General features: G+C 46.7%; 1 protein-coding gene across 1 annotated transcript; it reads left to right on the forward strand.

Moving 5' to 3' along the window:
* The first annotated feature begins 4,343 nt into the window (after positions 1-4,343).
* Gpr139 (G protein-coupled receptor 139) lies at positions 4,344-8,717 on the forward strand. The gene has a single exon (XM_046421726.2). It carries the CDS (start codon positions 4,493-4,495, stop codon positions 5,273-5,275), a length of 783 nt encoding a protein of 260 aa, XP_046277682.2. The 5' UTR covers positions 4,344-4,492; the 3' UTR covers positions 5,276-8,717.
* The last annotated feature ends 13,584 nt before the right edge of the window (positions 8,718-22,301 follow it).

Below are 22,301 nucleotides of genomic sequence, written 5' to 3' on the forward strand. Positions count from 1 at the left end.
TTTCCAAGTCAGTGGCGGCCCAGGGGACAGGGATCACTCATCTCCTACTGAGAATCCTTTCCTATAACCAGAAATAAGCAAGGCAGAATTTGATAGGCCACAAAATCACCCTAAGCTGGAAATCCCTCTTCCCCCACATGCTCAGTGTGTGACGTTGGGCAAATTACCTAAAATGCCAGGTCTCGGGTTCCTCATCTGGGAAGTAGAAAACTTGCTATCCCACTGCTAAGAATCCTTCCCACCATGGTAGATTCCTTCTCCTCATCCCCGACTGAACTCAAACTTCCTGTTCTAAACATGGTTCCCCCATCAACTTCTCTCCTCCTTTGACTTTCCTCTTTATGGTATCACTCTCGGAAATTCTCTTGTGCACTTATTTTTGTGACAGCTTATTTACTTAGATCTATCTCCCCATGACAAAAGGCAACTTGTCCGCTGTGCTATGCGTCTTCAGCACCTCGGACAACACCTACCACAGTCAATGCCCAATTAATATTTGAGTGAAGGGACATCACTCAATAGCTCATTCAGTGGGCACCTAACCACAGGTTGGGAGCTGTTCTAACCACATGACAAAAATTATCTCCTTTGATTTTTTTTTTCATCTGAAACCTTATGAAGTGGGGAGTCTCGTTAGCCCCATTTTATAAATAAGGAAACTGAGGCACAGAGATGTTAAATAAACTTGCCCACAAAGAGCCAGTCAGTAGGAGGGCCAGGAGCGAACCTCACACGGTCCCACCCCAGACCCCACACTTCTGGGGCACGACGGGGGCTTCACACCTGATTTTACAGCTGGGTTTCCAGGAAGCTCCAACGGTATTCGATCAGGTCAGAGCAAGCAGGACCTGGCAGCCAGACCTTGAACCCAGACCCTCCTCCGAAGCCTCTGCCCTTCACTCTGAACTGCTCACTCGCAGCTCTGATCTTGAATCCTCAGCCGCCCGCATGCAACCCCTGCGCTCTCTGACTGGACACCATGAATGTCCCACTACTAGCCTGTGTCCACCTTAACCCTGTGCACAGATCCTTACCCACAAGAGAGACGCTTAATACTTTTTGAAAGAATTTCTGGATGAATAAAACATCTTGAAATGCTTTTCAACAGAACACAGCAAGGCTGTTTAATAAAAGAGAGCTATTAAATGCAAAAATGCTTATAGAGCAAGCAGGAATCAATATCAGTGTCCCCGGCCTTAATAAACCCAACGCTTCCTGCTCCCCCCACCTCGGGCCTTTGCATGCTGTTTCTTAGCTTGAACCCCCTGGTGTTCCCAGCTTTTCACCCATTTACCTCTTACTTGTCCCCAATCTCAGCTCGAACATCAATCCCTCAGCAAAACCTTTTCTGACACTGCTCCCCGACATTCCTTCCTGGCACTTACTCTAGATCCACGTTGTGCATATCCTTCTATGACTCATCTGTTGATGTCTCTCTCCCCTGGTGGACTCTAAGTCCATGAAGGCCGGGCGGACGACGTCTGTTCTGTTCACCCTCTCTTCCCAGGGCTCAGCTCAGAGCAGACACAGACACATTGCTGAATGCAAAAATCAATGCTTGGACTGTCAGGGTACCAATATAAACTACTTTACCTCCATGGGCCTCTATCTGCAGTAGTGACTTGAAGTAGCACACACTCACGCTTTTCCTCCGGTGGGTACAGGGTGACAAACCCAACAGAGGGCACGGGGCCTGTGTGGATAAATATCCATACTGAACACAGCTTGGAACAGGTGTATAGGTCCTGGGTTTGAATCCTGGCTTATGAATAGCACCAGTCCCTTGACTCCTCACCACTTCAAAATGTCATTTCAAATTGCTTCAGATAAGAGCAAGAACAACACAGGCTTCAAAAAGGAAAAGGAACTGAGGAGGCCAACTACTGGGTGGTACAGAGCAGATGGGATGCTCAGACGCTGGTGTCAAGAGTGTCAATTAGCCAAGTAGTTTTACCGCTCATTCTTTTGGGGGTGGGTACCAGGGATTGAACTCAGGGGCACATGACCATTGAGCCCCATCCCCAGCCCTATTTTGTATTTTATTTAGAGACAGGGTCTCACTGAGTTGCCTAGCGCCTCACTGTTGCTGAGGCCGGCTTTTAACTCGCGATCCTCCTGCCTCAGCCTCCCGAGCTGCTGGGGTTCCAGGTACAGTGGTACAGTTCATTCTTAATTAATATCTACTAAAGATGAAGATGTGCACACTCAGAAACATAACACACTTCTGGGTATACGCTACCCAGAGAGCTCTCATATAAAATCACTTCTATGAAGAGTCATATTCATAACTACAGTGGTTCATAATAGCAAAACCCTGGATCCAACTTAGTGTCATAGATATATATATTATAATAAATATGTATTTGATGTAATAAATATATCTGCTATAGTAAGTTTATATTTATTTGCATTTTATATACTTGAGAAAATAAACTGGATGTAATATATTTTATATAATTTATATAGTCGATATAATAAATTATAAATAATTCGTATTCATGAATAAATCGCAATGAGTTCATACAGTGAACCTCTGTATAATTGTTACAACAAGCAAACTCAGCATAACGAGGCTCAGAGACACGCTGGGGAACGGAAGACGCTGTGTGTGTGGCATGGCAGAGGAGAGGGTGAGGGAGAGACCCAGTTGGCCAGGGTGGCCCTCCACCATCACACAGTGCCCGCAGCCCGCAGCCCACAGCCCGCAGGGAGAGAAAGAGGGAAGGAGGGAAGAACGGGAATGGACCATTTCAAGGACCCTCAACTGTACCTAGAGCATCATCCCTTTATATTAAAGAGCTGATGCAAATATAGCAGAATGTTCAAGTTTGTTTAAGCCAAGTGATGAGCACAGTGCAGCGGGTGGGTGCGTTGATCGTAAGATATCTTCATGTGAGCAAGACCGTGGAATAGTTAAGTGGATCCCCAGAGAGAGGCCGGGTCCTAGCTTTGCCACCAGGCCTCATGCAGAGGATGTGGGCGCTCCAAGATCCTTGTCTGCAAAACAGGATTAACCGTGTTTCAATTCCAGGGCTGTCGGTGGGAATGCAAGACCCAGAGCAGCTGCGGGTATTACCCCCTGAAATGTTATCTTGGAGTAAGTCCCTAGTGGTTTTCTAAATGTCTCCCTGTCCTGTTCAGGAAGACATTTGTTTTTAAGCCCAACCAGAAATTGTGTGGATGCACTTTTCAACACAAATCTGACCCAAGGGGGAAAAAATGCAGTTACTATTTATGCAACTGTATAACTCGGTGACAGACAGACATGTGTGCCCTCAGATCACCTATGAACTGTGATGGCCCCGAGGAAATAGAACTTGGATGGTTGGAGAACCAGAGTGAAAGGGAAATTTACATCACTCTGCTATGATTTTTTATTATGCAACATGGGTATAAATTACCTGTCCCCAGAATCAATTTTTGCATGTGTGCTACAGGGGATTAAGCCCAGGGCCCTGGGGTGCTCTACCACTGAGCTACATCCACAACCCTTCTTATGTTTTATTTGGAGACAGGTCTAAGTTGCCCAGGCTGGCCTTGAACTTTTGATCCTCCTGCCTCAGCCTTCCAAGTAGCTGGGCTTACACTGCCTGGCTAATTTATTTTTAAATAATTCATTTTTAAATGGATCTGAACGTCATGACCATCCCTTCTCCTTTCATTCTAAATCCACTTAAAGAGGAAAAGAACCAAAATCTAAGCTCTAAAGAGGGTCTCATGAACTCCTGGAACCCGGGCTGCCACCTGAACACAGAGAGCAGGGAAAAGACCCCCAGATTCTCCGTGCAGTTAGAGAAAAGAAAGAGCAGAGCGTTGGGGCTTAGAGATCTGGGTTTGGTTCCTGTCACTGTGACTGACAACTACATGACACTTGGCTCTGGGAGCCCAAGCTCCACTTCCAGATTAGAATAATGGCCACACCTCGTCTCATGGTTGTGTGAAGAATAAACTAACTCTAAAATATCATCCAGGCCGGGCGTGGCAACGCACGCCTGTAATCCCGGCAGCTCAGGAGGCTGAGGCAGGAGGATGGCAAGTTCAAAGCCAGCCTCAGCTAAAGTGAGACCCTAAGCACCTCAGTGAGACTCTGTCTCTAAATAAAATACCAAATAGGGCTGGGGGTGGGGCTCAGTGGTTCAGTGCCCCTGAGTTCAATCCCTGGTCCCCCCCAAAGAACACAAAATAGCATCCAGATGTTCACAGTAGGTGCAATTTGTCACGCAGAGGTTGTTCAGTCCTTGGACCTCCATCCCGACAAACGTCATGCCCAGGGCTTCCCTGGTACCCAGCAAAATCATCTGTGCCTCAAAGATCAACCAGACTCTCTTTTTTATCCACAGCAAACATCTTGACGGTGATCATCCTCTCGCAGCTAGTGGCCAGGCGGCAGAAGTCCTCCTACAACTATCTCTTGGCGCTGGCCGCGGCCGACATCCTGGTCCTCTTCTTCATCGTGTTTGTCGACTTCCTGTTGGAAGACTTCATCCTGCACATGCAGATGCCTCAGGTCCCCGACAAGATCATCGAAGTCCTGGAGTTCACCTCCATCCACACCTCCATCTGGATCACGGTTCCCTTGACCATCGACAGGTACATCGCCGTCTGCCACCCGCTCAAATACCACACCGTCTCCTACCCGGCCCGCACCCGGAAGGTCATTGTCAGCGTTTATGTCACCTGCTTCCTGACCAGCATCCCCTACTACTGGTGGCCCAACATCTGGACCGAGGACTACATCAGCACCTCCGTGCACCACGTCCTGGTGTGGGTACACTGCTTCACCGTGTACCTGGTGCCCTGCTCCATCTTCTTCATCTTGAACTCCATCATCGTGTACAAGCTCAGGAGGAAGAGTAACTTTCGCCTCCGTGGCTACTCCACTGGGAAGACCACCGCCATCTTGTTCACCATCACCTCCATCTTCGCCACGCTCTGGGCACCCCGCATCATCGTGATCCTCTACCACCTCTACGGGACGCCCATCCAGAACCTCTGGCTGGTGCACATCATGTCCGACGTGGCCAACATGCTGGCCCTCCTGAACACGGCCATCAACTTCTTCCTTTACTGCTTCATCAGCAAGCGGTTCCGAACCATGGCGGCCGCCACGCTCAAGGCCTTCTTCAAGTGCCAGAAGCAGCCTGTGCAGTTCTACACCAACCATAACTTTTCCATAACAAGTAGTCCCTGGATCTCGCCGGCCAACTCCCACTGTATCAAGATGCTGGTATACCAGTACGACAAAAACGGAAAACCTATAAAAGTCTCCCCTTGACACCCCCCTGGGTTGGCACAGAGTGCCTCTGTGTGATCCATTCCCCATGGGAGGGCATCCCATCCTCTGGCTGAACAGGTCTCCTTAAGAGTGCTAACCTGATTTCCTGTCTCCATAGACTGAGGAACTCTCAGGGTGGCAGATGAGAGAGAGACGGAAGAGAAGAAGAAAGGAAAGCATGAATCTCGTTTTTCTGTGTGCACTCATTTCCACAAAAATAAAATCACGTCGACAGCAAAAGTTCCTACCCGTTTGGAGATGCTGTTGGAAGTTGTGCCATCATCCTGTGACCAGTGAGGACCACAGTAGAGAAATAGTCTGTGATTTAGCACAGGGACCATCCACCATCACTGGGAACCACTCATTTGTGTGACACCCCGAGCCATGGTAGCACGTGGCCACGTCTAAGCTCTCCTTCCGAGAGCGGAGGTCATCCATCGCTCCCCTGGGCCATGCCCAGAAGGCTACCCATGCTGACTGATTTGAGAGTTTTTTCCAAGGTGCCCTTTGTCCTAGAGAGGGTTGTGGTCTTGAAGAAGCCCTGGCACCCCGGCTGCAGATGATACCATGGGGGACAGGGGAACATTGAATCCCTTCCGAACTTTGTCCAGAGCCCCCCGCGGGGAGGCTCCAAACCAATGTAACTATGCCCCTTAGACCTGGGGTCTAAGGTTCAGTTTTCTATCTGCCATAATGTATAGGTTTTATCTGTTTCCTCCAAAACGAAGACCCTGCCTGGTGTGTGGGGAGGAAGGAGGAAATTCTTGAGCCCAGAAATACAAAAAAAATGAGCCCACTCTTGCCATTGTTCCAATCCATCCCTATGTCGGCTGTGAATGGTCCCTTTACTCCCAATCGCTTCTTGTTGTGGTGCCACATGGCTCCCTAGAGGGGCCTCCGCTTGTAGAGTCACCAGCCCTGCCCGCTTGCTCGCTGAACCCCTCACCAGGTTGTTTGATTTGATGAAGTTCCTAACTGAATGTAATATTCCAGGGTCAGGAACGGTAGCTCCCCAGGTACGAAAGGAGCCATCCTCAGGTCCCATCCCCAGGCCACCGTGGCAGACACAGTTGATGTGGACAGGTGCTGGCACTAGCTGCTTGTCTGTCCTTTAAAAACATGTGGCTCAAAAGGGTGACACCTGTTCTCAGTAAAGCCATTTAATCCAGATTCTTTGCAAAATGATGCAGTATGGATTTATTTCTTTACTCTCCCCTTGCCTGTCCAAGGCAAGAACACTTCTAGAATGCAACCAACAGAAGCTTCTCTGAGAAGGATCACTGTGTGCACACACTTACTCGTGCGCACGTATATATACTTGATTCCACTAGACCCCTCTGTGCCCTGGGATGTGTTTTAGGAGGGAAATCTGAGCTGAAGTTCCTCTCATTTTGCATTTTTTAAACCTTCTCTCACAGATCTCCAGTATTTGAGTTCACCCCTATTCTGGGAGAAATCTTCCAAAATGGTTTGGGAATCACATGATATTTTTGGTGACCAAACAAAAAGCAGTGAGTCCATCTGGAACACTAGGATCTTTAGGCTGGATTTTTACTGCATGTTGTCCCTAAATTGGAAGACCGTCTCTTTTTAAGGGAGTCTGCAAAAAAAAATGAGTGGTGTAGAGAGGCCCCAAACTTCAGCCAAGGCCCTCAAAACTAACTAAATATAATTTGGGGTCCTATCGGTCCCTAATGATTCTATCTCCCGCTTGTTTTAAGTCATAGCAGTGGAGTCTCACCAGGCCCTGGGGATAGACTCTAAGGACAAAAACCCAGAACACCCAGTTACCTGGGCGAAGTCCTTGGGAAAGAGCCACATTGGAGACCATACGCCATCCCTTTCCAAACCTAAGACAGCTAAGTTCTTCTCCAGCATGGGAACAGGTTGCTGGTTCTTTGGTTGAAGACAAAACAGAGTTGGCTCGTGTTTAGGTCCCCTGTTGTTTGGTTCCAATGTGTCTGAGAACTTTAGGACCCTCTGGTGCGGCAAGACAGTCCCACTCATAGAGGTTTCAAGAAGACAAGCAGACTCCTCTCTCCCTTCTCACTCGCTCCCCGAGGCACATCTCCTGGAATGGAGAGGGGGTGAGCAGAGCCCCCCATGTCCCTCCAGCTGCATTTCTTTGCCAAGCATGTGTAGTTGAATACATGTTCATTAAATGTGCATACGATGCAGCTCCACCGCACCCCCTTATGAATGAACATTGACCAAAGGCTACCTATATTGAATATATATACATAGATATAAATATTTATTTATTTATTTATTTATTTTTAAAACATAAAGCTCTAAAAATATGCCAGTTTGAGCTACATGTGAATGAGTCAAAGTGCAATATCTACAAAGATGGAACGATTCCTTTCCGAGGACGTATGTAAGATGGGAAATACATCTGTGAATCTCCATGCTCTCTGGTCCGTGTTTTTAATTGTACCTAAAAATTGATCGTGGATGTTTTAAAAACCGGGTGTGCGTTGAGAAGGCTTTCCTCAGACACTTATTTATGAGCTGTCTCGACAGTGGTGGTTCTGCCTAGTGGTTCTGGGATCTCTTCTTTTGGACGAGATTTTTCTATTTTGCTAAGTAATGTTTTCAAAGACCTGATTCTCAAACGCACGCCGGTGAGTGGCTGTCTCCTGCTTAACAGGCCCAACGGGTTAGGTTGATGCAGAACTCCTAGAATGTATTTCAGATCCTCGAAGGGCTTTTCATTTATTATGATTTCTAGGAATCATTATGGACAGTAATGAAAATGATTTTTTTTTTTACTTTGAAAGTATGGAAGCCTTTTCTTTCATGCCGTTTTGGAAACGAAGCCTTGAGTCTTGAGGCTGTCAGGTAAACAGCTGTGGCTGGAGGCCCTGGAGCAGTCGCCTTGGCCTGGGATTCTGTGGTGCCTCTTTCAAAGACTGTTGCTCGCATCTCCCCAGCTGAATGACCTGGGTCCTCGGTTGGACGCTGCTATGAGGCTGCACACGTCCGTGCTGTGTCTTTTTTAGTGAATGATTCAAAGACAGAAATGTCTCCTGGGAAAGGAAATGAGGGTGACGACCGACAAATCATAAAAGACAGACCATGGGAAGGCATGAACTTTTACTCTGCAAATTCCCTGCGGTCGGGAAAGACGGTTTTGCACAGTTGGTGCCTATCAGTCCAACCCAGGGAGACTCTCCGAAGCAAGTAAGAGACTCTAATGTTGGCTCTTCCAGCTCAAAGAATGGAACAGAAGGTTTGCCATAGAAAAATAGTAAATGTTCATATTTTCTTAATTAGATAATATATTGTGTTTGGACTTGTTTGTATTATACTAAATTCTAATATGGTGCGCGCACTTGGTATTTGGCATTTGCATACATGTTTGAGCAACTGCAGAATGTTGATTTTTATTACTATGATTTTTAATTGACAAATCATAATTGTATACATATATGGGGTACGATGTGACGTTTTGATATATGTATTCAATGTGGAATGATTAAATTGAGCTAATTAACATATCCATCACTTACTTGCATAGCATTTTTGAGTGTGTGTGGTGAGACATTTGAAATCTACTGTCAGTTATTTTGAAGTATCCAATACGTCATTAAGGACCGTGATCCCCCTGCGGTGCTGTAGGTCGCGAAACATATTCCTCTTATCTAACTGAAACCTTCCCTGGGCCCTTGCTCCCAACTCCCCCAGCCTCTGAGAGCCACCATCCTGCCCTCTACTTCTATGAATTTGGCTATTTTAGACTCTACACATACATGAGATCATGGGATATCTGCCTTTCTGTCCGGGGCTTATCTCACTTACTATACTGTCCTCCTAGTTGCAGGATGCTGATTCGAACTTAATGTCCTTACTTGGACATTGTCCTGGGTGCTAGGATAAAGCCAGAGTCCTGCCAGCCTCCTGGTTAGTCAGATGTATCTCAGAATCCAAAACCACTGAGCTCTGCTTCCTGTAATCCTGAATTAGGCTGCTCATCGAGGATGAATCTAAATTCTCTCTGATCACATCCTGTCTGTGAGACAGTGATGGCTGCCATCGTGACCGGAAACCTAGCATAATGACTGAGACCTTGGACTTTGGTGGCAGACAGTCATGGGTTCACGTCCGAGCTCCACCATTACTAGACAGATAGCCTTGAACCAGTCCTTGAAAATCTCTAATCCAGCATCTAGAAAACGGTGCCCAATTGTTTTCTCAGTTGCCTGCAAGGCAGATAGATGCTCTCTTTGTCAGACACCCAAGATGTGGAGTCAGTTATTACAGGCTGCGCTTTGCAGGCTTTGTGACCTTGGGCAACATTCTCAATCTCTCTTGAGTCTTCATTTCCTCTCCATAAAATGGGGCTAATCATAATTCCAGTAAGTACCTCCTGGGGTGCTTCTTAGTAGCAGAACTTTCAAAAGCCTCCGACTGTACATCATTTCACGGGTGAAGATGCTAGGCTCAGAGGTGAAAGAGGTTTTGTCCAAACTGGCTCCCAGATCACTCAACCCTCCCCTTTCCAACCTACCTCATTGACTTCTCTGCAGAATTCTGAGTCATCCTCCAAAAGATCACATTATTTTTACGCCCTTTATGGAGTTGGGGATTTTGCAACTCTTCAAACCTAGGTCATCCAAGCATGAGATATATTTTAACAGCGTCATAATTAAAACACTCGGCTTGACCTTTCCCTGTAAGGTAGAGCTTTTTTTTTTTTTTTAATTGATTCTATCAGCTCTCAAAATCGCTATGCATTTTCCCACACAAGCCACCATCAATTCTGACAGCCACCCACCAACTGTTGTCACATTCCATCTTTGCATCAACTCAGAGAACGAAAGTGACTTATAAGTTGGGGAGAAGTACGGAAAAGCAAAGAGCCTGCTGGGAGGGTCCCCACTAAGAGCTGCCGAGCGTGCGTGCCCACGGGGTCCTCATGAGCACTCACGGCCTCAGGGAGAAGACGAGTGAGTTGATGGAGGTTGAACTGCTAAGTAATGATCCTCTTATTAATGCACGTGGCTAAACAGAATGGTCCAGCCTCTTTGGAGTGTGTGCAATTAATCCAAGGACCTGCCAGACACAGCCGGGCAGGTGGGGGGCAAGGCTCACATCCACTGGGAGGAAAAGATACTGTGAATTTCCTGGGTTTATTGGGAGAATGTGTCATTGTCATGCCAAGAAAAAAAAAAGAAGAAGAAGAAGAAGAAAATAAAAAGCTTTCTAGTGAAAAAGAAGCAAACAGGGCTACAGGGAAGAGGGTACGTCCCCATCAGCTAGCTCTCTGCCTGTGGGCTCACCATGCCTGGGGAGCTTTGGTACCAGTAACAAAATATGTCCCTCCACTGGAGACAGGGCTTTAACTGCAGTTAAAGGCTCTGGATTAAAGCCAGAGAAGAAATATTCATAAGGACATCTGTTAACTCCACACCTCCAGGGGCAGCCCCTACAGGTCGCGTCCCTAGAGCTATTTCAGAACGGATTCTGTATCAGAGACTTCGCAGAAACCAAAGCAGGTGCTTTCAACGAGAAGACTTTAACCAAAAGACTGTTGGCCATAGCCTGAGCAGGAGGAAGAGACCCACGAGAGCTGTTTGGAACACCGGGGACCTAGAAACAACGGGAAACCTCACTTCCCTTGGACTTATGGGGCCACCCAAGGGAAGAGTGTCACCGGAGCTCAGTGAGGAGCGGAAATCTTGGAAGAAGGGCCTTCCAGCAAGGCAGTTCCATACCGTGGTCAGAAATGTGAGGCTGAGGGCAGGAGGGTCACAAGTTCAAGGCCAGCCGTAGCAACACTGTGAGGCCCTAAACAACTCAGAGAGACCCTGTCTCAAAAATGAGAAAATAAATAAAAAGGGATAAGGATGTGGCTCAGGGGGAAAGTGCCTCTGGGGTCAGTCCCCAGTATCCACAAAGAAACGATGCTGGAGAGGGAGGTGTAGGGACGCCCCAACCTCTCCTTTCCTTCCCCCTGATACACCTGGTGCCCCCAACGCCCAAGTTCAAACAGAACCAGCAGGAGAGAGTCCATGGGAAGCAGGCCAGTGGCCAGACCTCACAGCACAAAACAGCGAGGAGCAGGCCCGGGGAGAAATGAGACAGGGCACAACTTAGAAGAGCCAGCAAAGGTCGGATTTTTATTTTACTACCACTGAGTCCTTAGAGAGCCAGAGAGGCTCTCAGAAATTATTTCACTCAAAGATTAAAAAAGAGCCAGGCACAGTGGCACACGCCTGTCATCCCAGCAGTTCGGGAGGCTGAGGCAGGAGGATCATGAGTTCAAAGCCAGCCTCAGCAAAGGTGAGGCCCTAAGCAACTCAGGGAGACCCTGTCTCTAAATAAAATACAAAATAGGGCTGGGGATGGGTCTCAGTGGTTGAGTGCCCCTGGGTTCAAGCCCCAGTACCAAAAAAAAAAGATTAAAAAAAGAAAAGAACACTGATATCCAAAAGACCCCCTTGTCCAAGGTCACACAACCTAAACTCTTTCCAGTGATCTTCCTGCACATTCCCCCGAAACACAGAATAGATCATGCACCCCCAAGAGCTCGCCTTAAACCTTCACAGTTAGAAATTTCTCCCATTAATCCTTAGCATCTCCCGTGAGCAGACTGTCAACCTGCACGGGTTTCGGGATGGAGACAAAGAGGGTCTGGAGACGCAGGCACTCGCTGAACAACCAACGCCTACAGTCATCTATTTACTTGACTGATATTTATTAAAATATACTATGTGTTGAGAGCTATTCTAGGCATCGTAATTATTTAGCAAAGACAGATGAGGCCTCTGCCCTTGTGGCTGTTACTGCTCGTGGGAGGACGATACACGAGGGAACAAGGTAACTTCAGGAAAAGATAAGTGCTGGAAGGAAATAACCGGGAAGCACCCAGGGTCAGGCAGATGGACATCAGATAAACCAGTCAAAGGGAGAAGGTGACAATAGAGAGGGCCGGGCTGGGGCTCAGGGGCAGGGCGCTCGCCCAGCATGTGGGAGGCACTGGGTTCCATCCTCAGCGCCACGTAAAAATATATAAATGAAAGAACTGGAATCAGAGAGAGAGAGAGAGAGAGAACATTCCAGATAAGGGGACCAGAAGGTACCAAAGCCCTGAGCTGGGAATAACCTCAAGTGCCCACGGAACAAAGGGCATCCTTGGCACTGTGGTGTGATCCGGGAGAATACGTGGAACAAGGCCAGGGAGAGGGGACAGGAGTCACCTCATGGTCAGCTTTGTGGGCCCTGGTGAAGAATCTGGAGGAAAGACACTGGACATCCCTCAAAGGGGAGCGCTGTGACCGCCACTGCCCAGGTGGGAAAAGTCAGCCTCACAGGGATCAACTCAAATGCTCCCCCACATCACGGGGAATAATTTATGAGCTGGTATTTAGGCCCAGGCCTGTCCTATTCCAAGAGCCACTTTGGCGGGACACCGTGGCAGGCCTGGGCTGACCCCCATCCTCTCCTTCCTCCAGGAGCAGCCTTGATCCCATTAGCATTTCCATCATCCCGGGTTGGTATTTAGGCGAACGTCGTCTTCTAATTCCACTAATGAGGAGTCAGAAGTCATCAGGGCCTAATGCTTCATGGTTTTATTTCATGACCCAATTTTGTGTGTGATGAAATCCGGCAGAATACCCGTCCCACCAGGTTGTGGATGAAATAATAAAGACTCTGCTGGTGGGGAAGACATAAAAGGGCAGATACTTCTTAAAATCTCTCCTGCACAACCCACCGTGATACTGTCAATGTCACCATTATTCAAACACTTTCATGCAAAGGTTTTAACTCGTGGTCTTCCTCCAGCCTAGGCACCGCCCTTTAAAACAGCTGCTGTCTCTGCTCCTGCCCTAGATCCTGAACCCATTTGGCCATGTCTTGTACTTGATAGAGAGTGACAACTTATTTAAGAATATTTTATATATATAAAGATACAGATTTGCACTATCCCTTCTGTCCCCATATTAAAAAATGGACCTGGTGCTGCTTTATTTACCTTATGGAAACATGCAGGGTGGGATTTCTTGAAGAGTCAAGCTCCACCAGGGCCTTGCTCCTCAGAACACAATCCACCTGGCAGCGGCATTACATGGAAGCTGGTGAGAAATGTGGAGTCCCAACCCCATGATGAACCAGAATCTGCATTTCTTAATTTTTTAGTGATTTTTTGGTGTATTATGATTATATATTATACTGGGGCTTGTTACATATTTATTTGTACATGCACATAAGTTGATCAATTTCATTCCCCAGTACGTCCTTTCCATGAATTTACACAATGCCTCCCTCCAGAGACACAGACAGACAGACAGACACACACACACACACACACACACACACTTTTTCTCTCCATCTTCCACATTTGAGAGAAAACGTATGACCCTTGACTTTCTGAGTTGGCTTATTCTGCTAAACTCGACACTCTTAAATACCATGCATTTTCCTTCAAATGACCTTTTTGTTCATCTTTATGGCTGAATAAAATCCCATCCTGCACACACACCGCATTTTCTTTATCCATTCATCTGTTGACAGACGGCGAGGCTGGCTCCACACCTTGGCTGTTATGAACTGTGCTGCTATAAACAAGGTTGTGCGTGAAGCACATAAATGCACGCTCACTTCAATTCTTTGGGATAAATACCAAGGAGTGGTCCAGCTGGGTCATGAGGTGGTTCTGGGTCTAGTCTTTTTGGGGAACCCCCCTGCTGCAGAAACTGCAAGTCAGCAAGATCCCTGGGTGATTCAAAAGCACGTGAGTTTGAGAAGCCATGCACTCATGCCTTTTAACCAGCGGTTGTCACCCTTAGGGAGCTTTGGAAAATCCCAAACCCCCGGATGAAATCCAGACGTCAATGATCTTCAAACTCCTCAAATGATTCTCACACGTCATGGAGGTGGAAAACCACTGCTCTCTTTAAAGAAAACTTTATCTCACCACCATAAATGGAAAACTAGTATCATCTATCATACATAAATACACGTTATTAAACCAGATGACCACAGATGGTTGAGAATCTCAACAGGTACTATTATCTGCACTTGATATCTAGTCTCTCTTGTTAATAAAACAGGAGTTGGGCATCAAAGGCCCAATACTACATACTGAGATATTTTTCCCCCTTTACCCAGTCAAAAGGATTGACAGCAAATTAGAAAGGGAGAGTTGTTCACAATACACTTCAACATTACAAAGTCAACGCTTGTGCTAGCTAAACCTACTCACGCACAAACCCCTTCCCCCAAGCTACAAGCATTGTGCCTTAGAAAACTCTGGAATATGAAATAAGCCTTCTTCCGCTTGTTCAATTTAATGATTCTCAGGCTTTGCTCTACTTTATACCCATCTGGAGTTTTCTCAAACCTACATCAAGACCCGGCAGTCCATAGCTTTAAATAAGAATCTCCAGGAATGAGCACAAGTCCAAAAACACACCTGGGTGATTCTGAAACAGCCCAGAGTAATGGCCACCTGCCTACCTACCAGCACATGGGCAGCTGTAAGAACTTGGAAATCACAAAACAGTTCTCCCCAGGAATCTGTCATTTGGGCTCTTCACTGATCCATGGTTGGTTGGGATTTCAGCGTGTGCCCTTGTCCCTGTCAGCTCCAGGGAGCTGATGAATCCTACTCATCCATCCCTCGCTCTGGATTTGGAACAAATTGAGAAACAGATTCAAGACAAGGACTGGTGGAGACCAAAGACAAGTTCTACCACTGGAAGGACGGGTTGGAGGACCTCAGTCGGACCGAAGGCCAGAGGACTTCCCTCCCACTCAGCTATCTAGAGCCAGGGGCCAACTCCCAGATCTAGAACTGCGTGGAAAACGGTTATCCCAACTGTGGCGGCTCTCGGCCTCCCGGGTTGACCTCGGATGGTGAAGACAGGGATGGACCTCAGACCATCCTCTGGATACCAGGTGGGGACCAAATGCAGCTAGGGCTCCTGTGCAGTAAGAGCCCAGGAATGGCTCCCAGTCAGGATGGCGTGAGAATCAGAGAGGGAAGGAGCCGGGTCACACACAATGCGTTCCTTCTCCCAAGTCCACATATCAGTCAAGGCCTTTCTTCTCCACTGGGGGTGGGTGGAAGAGGAGGATGGAGAATATACTTCTGGAGGAAGGATCAGGTTTCCACAACGGGCCAAGATGGAACATCGAGGAATACAACATGGTCCCCCTCTGCTCCTCCTCGTGGCCTGGGCCCGAGGAATTTCACCACCCCGCAAGGAGGCATTCGGTCAGGGTGCTGGACTATTAAGATACTTGGGGAAAAGATCCCCTTGATTCTCCCAGTTCCTCATCATCCTCAAAGTAGGGTGGGGCTGTTGGGTACCTCCAGAGACATATTCTGCCTTCAGGGACCAAGACCCTCAGTCTCGGCAAACTCTCTCCCAGCGTTCACACAGTTCTCTAAAAATAATAATTTTAAGCAACTTTGATTAAAATAATGACACTAAATAGCACTTTTAGGAGTGAACAAAGATGGTACCCAAATCAGACACCTGAAGCATTGGGACCCCTGGAGACAGCAGGCTCAAGCATGTACAGGGTATGGGTCCTGCCGACTCAGGTTCAAATCCTGCCTCCCCTCTTCCCAGCTAGGGGACATTGGAAAGTCACTCCCAGTGTCTGAATCTCCATTGTGTCACTCTGTAAAGTGAGAATAACAGTAATACTGACTTCAAGAGGGAGTGGGAGGGATGATTTATAATAGTTTGTGCCTGGAAATTATTAATCAATGTATTAATGAGTTCTATTTTTATTATTATGAATGAATGTATTCATTAACCATATAATTATTTCTTATTCATTATTAATAAATGTATTGATTATCTTGTTTAAAATTTATTGATTTTTTTAAATTCTTATTTCTACTATTCCTGACCTGGTAATGAGGATGAGGAGGGGGCTGGGGTATTCCAGTACTTCTCTGAATAATCATCCACTCTGAGCTGACGAGGCCACTCCCAGGAAAGAAGAGGTCAGCAGTACCCTGTCCCGAGAAAGTATACCATCCACTGCCGTTGTCCAGGGACAGACCCTGAAAGAGACACAGCGTGGAGGATTTGGGAGCAAGAGGCAGGCCACCCGTCACCCCCTATCTGATGTCAGCACCGTGAAACGGGGCTCCCTGACGCACCCCATTTCCTTCTCTTGGTTTTCACCCTCTGCTGGTCCCTGGAGTGAAACTTGAGCATCCAGAATGAAGAGATGGCAGTGACATGCAGGCCACCTGCCCTCTCGTTAAGGTTGCTATCACTTGGCTCCGGTGAGGATAAAAACGGAAATAGTCCTGTTGGCGGGTGAGTGTTGATACAGGTCACCTGTCTCCGCTATGTCAAGTACGTCTCCAAGGCTCTGAGAGGGAGCATACGCCTATTCCTCAGCTGGGGACAAGGGCTTCTTGTTATTACAAATTAATTTTATAAATATCCGATTTCTAAGAAGCTCTAAGAAAATGACTTCCTGTTGCTTTGTGTGTGTGCCTCTTAGCGCATCTGATTATCTGGGGCACAATGATGTATGGTGACACGGCTGTCCCAGCAAGATGTGCAGGCGAAAGGCCACAACCGTGAGAGGAAAGGACAGGGTCTTCCCCAAAGACTGAGGTCATCCATTGCAGCAGCTAAGAGAGAGGCAGGCTGTGGGACAGAGAGGCAGGAGATGGCTCTGGGAAGGCAGGGGAGGGGCTCGGCTCCTGTCCGTCCTGACCTGGGTCTTCCAGGGGTCCATATTGGTTCTCCCGGGGAAGAGACGCACAAGGTGAAGCTTAAGGCCATGGATCCGGTTGAAGTTGGACCATCTCCTGAAAGTTCTCTTTGCTGATTTCCTGCCACCATTCCAGACCTGCAGCACAGTCTTGTTTACCTATTGCACCTTGATCTGGTTTAACAGAAATGTCAAGCTAGAGAGGAGCACCCAACCCAACGGCGCGTCCTCAAGGTGTGCAAGGCAGAGCCATCCCAGCACTGAATGTCCCTTCAGAGACAGTGTGGGTGCCCCCAAAACTTCTTTTTGCCCACTTACTGCCAAATCCCCTTGAAAACTTGGCCATGGTGTCAGCCATGAGTGGTCTCGAGAGGGAAAACAGAAGAGGGGCTTGGAACCAAATTCCAACAATCTCCACCCTTCGCACCAATCTGCTTCTCCCTCATCTGCAGAAGAAAAAGCATTCGTTACGCTCCATGTCCGAGTCCCCTTGGAACTTGCTTCTGTAACCCAAACAATTTCGATAACTCTGCCATTTCCTTTAGCATTTTTTTTCCTCCAAATACTGTGATAACGCTTGTGCCTCTTTCCAAATATACTCCAATCATCCATGGCATCTCCACCGCCCACGGATGGTTTCATTGTTGGTAACCTATTTCTTTTATCTCCCCTTCTGCAGTAAGATAAAGAGGACAGGCAGTGGTTAAGGGGGCGGGGCATGATTCAATTTAGATAATTTAAAATTAATCAAAGTAAACGCTGGGCAGATTCTTCAGGTCTTTGTTGCTGTGATTGCTTATTGGTTGGTTGTGGGTTGTTTGTTTACAGACCACTTTCAAATATCAAGACTTTCAGGGACACGCTTGAGGGTGAACAGAATCAAACCAAGCCTTTAGAAGTCAGTAGTGGGGCTGGGGCTCAGGGGTAGAGCCTCGCATGTGTGAGACCCTGGGTTCGAGTCTCAGCACCCCCTAAAGATAAATAAAATAAAGGTATCGTGTCCATCTACGAATGAAAGAAATCAATAGTAATTGCAATACAATTGCAGCTCAAAGCATCAGGTCCCACCCTTTCTCCAAAGGCATCCACACTTACTGAACTCATCCTTCTTGGGCCTTCCAGCACAAGCTATAGCTTTACTAAAAATATTCTCTGGCCTGCCTGGGCCACCCTACAGACTCTCAGGGTAGATTCCTTAGGACTTCTGGGTTAGTCGATTTCAACAAATATATATTTAATGGAGTCAAAGAAAAAAGAGTGAAATGAGAGAGAGAAAGAAAGAAGAGGAGGAGGAGGAAGAAGATGATAATAGAGAGAGAATAATCCTCCATATTCTGCACCTAGGAGCGAATCTGAAATGAGACCCAGCAACCAACAATGGGTTGGGTCCTGATTTTCCCATGCACCTCCCGGAGCACGAGCATCACCATCCTCCAGGTGGGATCTAATTCCTCTGCGGGGATTTTCATGTGAACTCAAGTCCACTGCTTGGACTGGTCTCCAACTTTATCCTGGCTCCAGGGCCCGGGAAGACCTTGGCTACCTGCCGTGTTCTTGTATTACTGTTGCAAGGGGCTTTCCAAAGGCGATTCTTGTTGTACCCAATGTCACCTTCCTTGCTAATTTGCAAACCCAGTGTCCATCAAGGGAAGATCTTAGTCCCTTTGGTCCACAGAGAATTCCGATCAGAAATACTAGATTCTCCTACAAGGATGATGAGCAGGTTCTAAATGTCTGCCTGTTCCCCGCATCGTGATAGACTAGGCATTGTTGACTGAGCTACTAATAGTTTCCTGGATGAAAATAACAATGCTGCTCAAACTAATGGGTTTAACATTTCAGTGCTGCATTATGGACACTGAGCACCTTTGCCTGATTGTTCAAAATGCCTTTCAAAGATTTGTTCAGATAATTACCCAACTCGGGAGACAATGGCTAGAGTCAGAAATCAATGATGTTTTTAAGGTTTTTCTCAGTTGATCTGCGTGACTCAGCTCTGAGCTTGCCGAGTTCTTCTTAAAGACGTGTTGTCTTCAGAACGTAGGAAAACTTCGCTGATTTGGAGGGCTTCAAGATGAGCAATGCACTTCACCAGCTTCTTGTTGTAGAATTTCTGATAAAGTGACTCCTGACGGCATCCACGGCTCTTGCTTTGTCTACTCCACACTTGTTACTTCTGCCTTCCAGAAAGTTGTCCCCACCCACATCACACCCTCGGCCCTCCTCATCTGTCACTCGCTTTATAATGTGTAACTTCAACAGCAGCTGGAATAGAATCGGACCCTTCGGCTGAAGTTTGGGAGAAAACCTGAGAAGTGCTCTGTGGCATCCCAGCTGAGGAGCACTGGGTCAGCCGTTAATACACGTCCTAGGGATTAGAGGGGACAAACCACCTACATCAGACCATGGTGGAGGGGGATTGCAAAGAGCCCTGGGCAGGGAGGGAAAACCAAGTTCGAGTTGTGCCCTTGCCATTGACTGCCTTAGTGGTCACCAATCCTCCTCTCTTGAGTTTCCTCATCCGACAAATGAGGGTGTTGGCTCTAGATGGATTCATGCAAGAAATTTAGTGCATGAGCAAAACAGATTGTGAATCCATGATAAACTGATTAAAGCATAAAGAAGAAAAATGTCCAAAATACCGGGAAGGGCTGGGGTATTTTTTTATAATCTATAATGTGGGTAGCTTTTCTTAATATGATTCTTACAACCAGAGAGAAGAGAAGGAATGAAAGAACTAACAGATTTAACCGTGGAAAAGTTCAAACTTCTTTATGGTAAAAGACTCCATCGTCTATATGCTTACACAAACAAACCAATGTGAAACATGCACACATAAATGGAATATCGAGAATTGATGCCCTCAATATGCAGAGTGGTTAGAAATCAGAAAGGTAAAGAAAAGATTTTTAAAACCCTTGTAAATGGTACAAATGCTAGGAAGACTATTCATAAAATGAGAAATACCAATGAACCAGGCATATACCCAAAGAACTGAAATCAGTATATCAAAGATATATATAAATTCATGAACTTCTTGTTGTAGAATTTCTGATAAAGTGAAATTCTTGCTCCCCTGCTTTTTGTGGCTTTATTTGTGACATAAAATACAAAATCAACCGAGATATGAAATCAACGTGAGCATCCATCCATGGATGAGAGGGTAAAGAAAATGTGGCATATACCCACAGCGGAATACTACTCGGCCATAAAAAAGATGAAATTCCATCATTAGCAACTACACGACTGGACCAAGAGAACTCTGTTAGGTGAAATAAGCCAGGCACAGAAAGACAAGTACCATATGATCTCACTCACATGTGGAATCTTAAAAACAAAGCAAGACACAAAAAGCCTAACTCATAAAGTGAGAGGAAAAGAGTGGGCACCAGAGCCTGAAGGGAGTAGGAAACAGGGAGAGTTTGGGAAGAGCTGATGAAGGTTACCGCTCAATAGAAAGAGTGCATCCTGCTGTTCTACGGTGACGACAGTCAGTGGCAATTCATGTATTTATATTTCAAAACAGGTAGGAGAAAGGATTTTTGAATATTTCACTACAGGGAAATGATAAATATGTGAGGAAAAATACAGAAAAAGAAAACTCATTCCAGGATCTAGAATCCTTGTTTCTGTACTTATTCATAAATCATCTAGAAGAAAGCCCTTTCGTTTCATTTTGTAAATTAGAAATATTATTTTTGATAAGGAAATGGATTCATGATCACTGAAAACACATTAGTTACATCAGATGTTTATGACTTAGACAGTGCACAATCCCCAGTGTATTTTATTCTCCCATGTTAGCGTTTGGAGTATCTCTTTTAGACACCTCCCCCCATGTGTAAACACACACACACCTACACTTGTACACACATATTTGTGGACACACACACACACACACACCACACCAGGCATTTTCCCTTTAAGACAAGATGGAAATATGTTGTACTTGCTGGGTTTTTTTCACTTTAAAATGTAATGTAGATATCTTAGCTATCAGTGCCTGTAGATCTCACTCATCATTTTCAAATACCTGTGTACTGTCTGATTTTATAGGGGTAAAATCGCGTATTTAACAAATTTGCTAAATAAGGAATTCTCTTAGCGGAGACACCTGGCCAAGACGCTCATCAGAAAGGAAGGGTGAAGAACGGGGCCCCGGGGTACGTGGAGGGGTGAGGCTGGGGGGGGTCTGTTGACCTGGGGTGTGGTGGTGGTGGTGGTGGTGGTGGTTATAAAACCACGAGAAAGTGAACATGTGTACTTGGGGGTCTCAAAGTTTCTTACTCAGAATGGGGGTTTGATTCGATATCTCTCACCCCGTGTTGCCCATCAGAACATCTAAAGAACGTTCAAGAAGTGCCCCTGACCAGTGTCCACCCAGGCATGGAATACTACTCAACAATCAAAAGGAACAAAATGCCAACATTATGCTGTGACAAGGACAGACCTCAAAAACATTATGCTAAGTAGAAGAGACCAGATCCAAAACCTTAACGATGTGATTCTACTTATACTAAAATATTTTAAAGGTGATTCCATAGCGACAGCAGATTCCCGATGACTTGGTACTGAAGGTAGGAAGGAACAGGGATTGACCGCAGACTTCTTTTTCTGTTACCCCATAGAACAAACTCTTCCCACTCATTTGTCCTTGGGTTCCTGGCAGTGCCCTCTTCCCCGGGATGGTCTCTCTCCAGTGGCCCTCCTGCGTGGTACCCTTTCATCATGACTCAGAGCAAGCTCCCTGCCCTGTGAGACTCGAGGACTGCAGACTGCTTCCAAGGGGCTTGTCTCACAGTCTGCTTCCGGTCCTCACCTTGGCTTTGAGTTTCTAGATGTGCAACAGGCAACAGCGACTCTATTCTTCGAGTTTCAACCTTGTGAGCAGGTATCTTTAAGTTCCCCCCCCACGCACACACACACACACACACACACACACTTCTAGAGACACGTCTACTCTTTGGGTTATTGCCCTCCACTCTCTCTTCAATTTCCAAATGAACCTCTAGCCTTCTGTCCCATGGTCTAGACGCTGGTAATGGGCCAAAGCTGGAAAACCCAGAATCCTCTGACTATCCAAACGTCCTGAAGACTGAGGGTGTGGTCCAGGGGTAGAGCACTTGTCTAGCATGCACAAGGCCCTGGTTCCAACCCCAGCCCCACAGGAAAAGGACCTTGGACCTCAGACTCACTGGAGGCCCGTCCAAGTCCCACACAGTCTAACCCACCACTGCAGGAACCCGTGGCCCCAGCTGCTCTCAGCTTTGGGGATTCATCCAAAACTCGGACACAGGAACATTCTAGTTCCAACAGCTTGAGATATGGTCTC

This window comes from Marmota monax, unplaced genomic scaffold (assembly GCF_021218885.2).
Source record: "Marmota monax isolate L192 unplaced genomic scaffold, Marmota_monax_Labrador192_F-V1.1 WCK01_AAM20220418_F8-fsc00035, whole genome shotgun sequence".
Taxonomy (NCBI): domain Eukaryota; kingdom Metazoa; phylum Chordata; class Mammalia; order Rodentia; family Sciuridae; genus Marmota; species Marmota monax.